Raw genomic sequence first — 4886 nt, forward strand, 5'->3', positions numbered from 1 at the left:
AGCACTGACATCAGTAGTAAAGAAGAAACATGCTAGAGGACACCCTCAATTATACTTCTCTTCTCTCTGTGGAAAGTCACCTTACAACACCTTTGTCACATGCAGAAGTAAACAGTAAGTATGCAGCCAAAAAGTGTGGGGAAAATGGATTTCACAGGTGTGTTGGAAGATTATTAAAAATGTATCAGTTTTCTGTATTTTGTGATGTTTATGGTAGCTTTCAGCTTTTTTTCCTAACTTAAGTAAATAGCAATTTTTATGCTTTTGTATTCATAATTTTGTATTTTTTCCTAAGGAGGCCTCTCCAAAATTGTGTACATTTCAGGCCCCATAAAACTTGGATTCACCCTGGTGGCTCTAGGAAAAAACTACAACTGAAGTGCTGGCTATGTGACCACTTTGCACGTGCAGAAAATTATGTTGTCAGCCTTTTTACAGTTAAGGAAGACTTTGCAATTGTTTCAAAGAATATGAAGCAAATTTTTCAACTATTAACTTCAGAAGAAACAAAAGTTGTGCAAGAAAGGAAATGTAATCAGATTATACTACTTGGTTCTGCAGTTAACAATATTGACACAGCCATAACTGACACAGATTCTGAATTAGGATTTAAGCAAAAATTGCTATAGACTAAATTGGAAAATTGTGCCCATCTACGTGATGAAAAGTGAATAAATAATGTCTACAACTGATAAAGAGATATCAGTTTGTGCATATTATTTAGAAGTACAAATGTCAACACTAAGGGAAACAGCTAAAACACTAAAAGTGGTTTCTCTAAGCAGCAGGAGTGGCTGAAGGAAACAGTTCCTGTAACTGCTTACAGCCCTACAAGACTTTAAATTGTATGTATTATTTCTGTCATAATTTTTAAATTTAATGCCAATTACATACATTTTGAAGGAAAAGTCCTAGAAAAATTTGCAGCTGAAAATTGGGAAGTCTTGACCCAGCACAAGCTTAGAAGCAAAAATTGCTTGCAACATTATATGTGAAAACAAAAATAGCAATTACTCACCCACCACAGAGAATGATTAAATAATATATGGCACATCCATACTTTGGAATTCTCTACCCCTGCTAAATTCAGTGAAGTAAAACCTCTCAGGAAATAGCATAGATTGGATCAATGAGACACTGGAGAGTGAAAAAACAAGCTACTAATGACATGTAGTACAACATATCTGCACATACACAGGAAACATCCTGACAGGAACCCTGTAATGGTTCATTTTTATGTGTCAACTTGACTGGGGTGCAGGGTGCCCAGATATTTGGTCCAACATTATTCCGAGTGTGTCTGTGAGAGTGTTTTGGATGAGATGAACATTTGAATTGGGAAAGCAGATTGCCCTCCCTAATGCGGGTGGGCCTCACCCAATCAGTTGAAGCCAAGAAGAGAACAAGAAGGCTGGCCCTCTCATGAGTAAGAGAGAGGTCTTCCTGCCTGACCCTCTCCAAACTGGCACATGGAAACACTGGCTCTTCCTGGGTCTTGACGCTTCAGACTCAGAAGGGAACCTTGGGGCTCTTCAGCTCACCTGCAGAACTCAGGAGTTGTCAGCCTCCATAATCACATGAGCCAATATATCTCCTATTGGTACATATACATCCTATTGGTTCTGTTTCTTTGGAGACCCTTGACTAATACAATATCCATGAAATTGTTAACTCTGCATAGTAGTGGGAAGGGTGAGAGGAGGAGACTCCCAGTGTGCGCACGTGTGTGTGTGTGTTTGAAACATTTTTAACTACTAGTATATATTACTTTTGTAAAAAAATAAAACCAAAAAATCTAATTGATTACAGACTCTTCTAAGGTCAGTTTCAGAATGATCTTGGAAGGTGCAGTTTACCCACTGTGGAGACTGTTGGAGACACCATGTGCTGGAGACACATCTAGGTCTATCTGGGGTCATACCAATCCTCCTTCTCTTAGCACACCTTTGTCACTGACCTTCGTCAGCCCAGTTCACAGTTCCCAGGCTGACAGTGGAGCAGGGGTGTTCCCTGGAACCTCTTCTGGAGGGGATCCCAACTGCAGGGAACCCCTCAGGGTGTGGGCAGACCCTCCAGCCCCAGCCCAGCCAGTTCCCCGCCCCCACCAGTGCCTTCCATGTGGCCTTCCTCTGTTTCAATCCTCTTCCCTCCCCTCCCTGACCCATGTCTTCAAGATTAGGTGTCAAGGACAGCCGTCTAGCACTTAGGCTTTCTCTCTTCCAGACCCTCTCCCTCCCTCTTCTTTGTACCCTGCAGTTCCCAGTTCCAAATAACCAATCCACGCAGAGTTTCAAGTATCTGTCCTTTTCCTAATCCATTGAGAAGGCCGAAAATTATAACAGTAATTACAGTGACTTTCAGAAGGAGGCGGGATCTCAGTCTCCCCAAGCTCTGAGCTTCCTCAACCACCCGCTTCTATCTCTCCTCAACCCCTCCCCACGCCTCTGAGGACTCTCTTCTTCCTTTCTTCAAAATGCCCAGTGGAGGACTTGGAGGCAGGCAGGGTGCAGGTCAGAGGTCTGCTGGAGGTCAGGACACCTAGATGGTGATGTTCCGCTTTATCTCACACACCCAGCGTTTCACTTGCTGGCAGAAATCGTCGTTCCAGCGGCCGTCCCCCCGGATCTCAGCACAGTCCTCGCTGCCCCCCAGCTCGTGCCCCTGCCAGTCATCTGGCTGAGTGGCAGCCCAGTTCCTAGGAAGGCGGGACAGAGCTCAGCTCTGGATGCCCCCTCATCCCAGCAACCCTCATCCCCACCTCAGAAACGCATGGCCCTGGGCGGTTCAGGGAGCAGCAGCTGCAGCCTTGGAGTCTGGGAGTCTGGGGGGCAGATGGCTGGAGAATTTGGTCCCTGAGGGACGAGTGGGAGTGTACTGGGGGAAGAGACCAGATGGCCGTCCCCAGGCCAAACTAACAGGGAGAGAGGAGGAGAAGCCACTTACTTATAGTTGTGCCTATAGTCTGTACCATCCACCCATCTCCAGGAGCCATCACTGTCAGTGAGGCCTATCCAGGTTTGAAAGGGGTTCGTGTGTTGTGCAATGAATTTCTGGAAAACAGGCAGGAGGGAAGTTTCTAGTCCCTTGTACTTCCATGCAGGCATCAGCTATGGTTCCCTTAGTCCTCCCCAGCCTGATCTGCTGCCACCTTGAAGCAGCAGCTCCCAACACTAGTTCCTTGCTTTTTCTTCTGCAACCATAGCTAGCATTTAGTGAATATTTACTGGGCTAAACCTTGCACTAAGTGCTTTACAAGGATTATTTTATTTAAATCTCATAAAGCCCTCTAAATTGGGAGCCCTAATGATTCACACTTTACATGTGAGGTCAAGGAACTCACGGTAATCGTGCAACCCAGAGCATCAATCCAGTGCCTGAGTTCGTGACTGCTGCCCCCTGACCTGGCCTACCGTTTTATTTCTAATGCACGGCTGCTAGACTCAGATTCTAGGCTTCTCCTTGTCTTCTGCTTACAGCCTCAAACTCTTGGATCCTGACCCTGGCCCCTGCCGCCCCCATGGGCCCCAGTTACCCATTAAGGATCTCGGTTTCACTCGCCTCTCACGTACACTTATCTGCTCCTGCTTCTATGTATAGCTGTCATTTCTGTTGTTTTCCAGGCCCCAGAGCTTCCAAGCTTGGACCCACTGCCCAGAGCCCTGTTATGACTTGGCTACATGGAGTCTGGCAGTCTGGCTGAAAATAGGAAGATGCCCTATGTGAGAGGGGCAGCCCAGTCATCCAGCTGGCAAGGGCTGGGACAAAAGTGGTCTTTGAGATAGCTTGCCAGGGTTCATGCACACCTCCTAGGACAACAGACATCCGAGCAGCTTTCTTTTATAGATATGGCCCTTTCTGGGAACTTAAGTCCCCTGGTTTGGGAGGGCAGCAGAGGAAGGGTATGATCACCTTGTTTTATGAAGGAAACAGAAGGATGGGTGACCAACATGCACGTGTAGCAGTTCTCTTTGACAGCATATGAAAGGTCTCCAACTGCATTTGGAGGAAAATTTCCTAATTCCACTCTCATGTCCTAGAGACCCAACTAAGATTGCAGTTAGTCACCTCATCTAAAGGCAGATACAGTAGCACCTTTGAATTCTAGAATCCTGCAAATAGGTCAACATCCTGTGCATGAAGGGACAGCCCTCAGAGGCTGGTAGGGCTGCTCCCCAAAATCAAGGGAGTCAACTGAGCTGGAGGGAAAGTGACTGGAGACAAGATATTCTATTCGCTGCTGCCACCTGCCCCAGTCCCCTCTCCCCACCATCACAAGAAGCTGAATAACTGAACAAAGAATACAAATCATCAGTATCCAGCCCTCTGTGTTGAAGACTGAGGGGAAGAATGAAATACTGTCAAATGATCGAAGAAGATAGTCCAGAAGAATGCATCTGCCCTGTTCACGAGTAAATAACAGGGAAGAAAGAATTCAGCCCATTCAAAGAAGTAGCACAGGGGAGTATTATCACGGAACTTGTGCAAAAATAAAGAGGATGGAAAGGAAGAGGAGAAAGAACAAAGCACTGTGATATCAAAAGAGAGGTGAAAAATATACTTTGTAAAGAGGGCATGTTTCAAAACATAAGAGGATACTGGAGAACAACTTACATCCTCAAAAACATTGAAGAGGAGATGAACGACATAAAAATATGAAAGAATATATCAAAAAGAAAGATAACAATGAAAAGTAAAGGGAAGGGCTTCCCTGGTGGCGCAGTGGTTGAGAGTCCGCCTGCCAATGCAGGGGACACGGGTTCGTGCCCCGGTCCGGGAAGATCCCACATGCCGCGGAGCGGCTGGGCCCGTGAGCCATGGCCGCTGAGCCTGTGCGTCCGGAGCCTGTGCTCCGCAACGGGAGAGGCCACAACAGTGAGAGGCCCGTG

At 46.3% G+C, this 4886-nt stretch overlaps 1 protein-coding gene across 1 annotated transcript in view; it reads right to left on the bottom strand.

Moving 5' to 3' along the window:
• Positions 1–2317: 2317 nt before the first annotated feature.
• Positions 2318–4886, bottom strand: part of ASGR2 (asialoglycoprotein receptor 2) — a 14312-nt gene continuing 11743 nt past the window's right edge. The window contains exons 7-8 of the mRNA XM_007457736.1: positions 2944–3050; positions 2318–2695 (exon numbers count right to left, since the gene is read on the bottom strand). Of these exons, the coding sequence (XP_007457798.1) occupies positions 2539–2695; positions 2944–3050 (264 nt within the window). The 3' untranslated portion in view covers positions 2318–2538. The remainder of the gene's footprint in view (positions 2696–2943; positions 3051–4886) is intronic.

Source organism: Lipotes vexillifer, unplaced genomic scaffold (genome assembly GCF_000442215.2).
Source record: "Lipotes vexillifer unplaced genomic scaffold, Lipotes_vexillifer_v1.1 scaffold611, whole genome shotgun sequence".
Classification (NCBI taxonomy): Eukaryota; Metazoa; Chordata; class Mammalia; order Artiodactyla; family Lipotidae; genus Lipotes; species Lipotes vexillifer.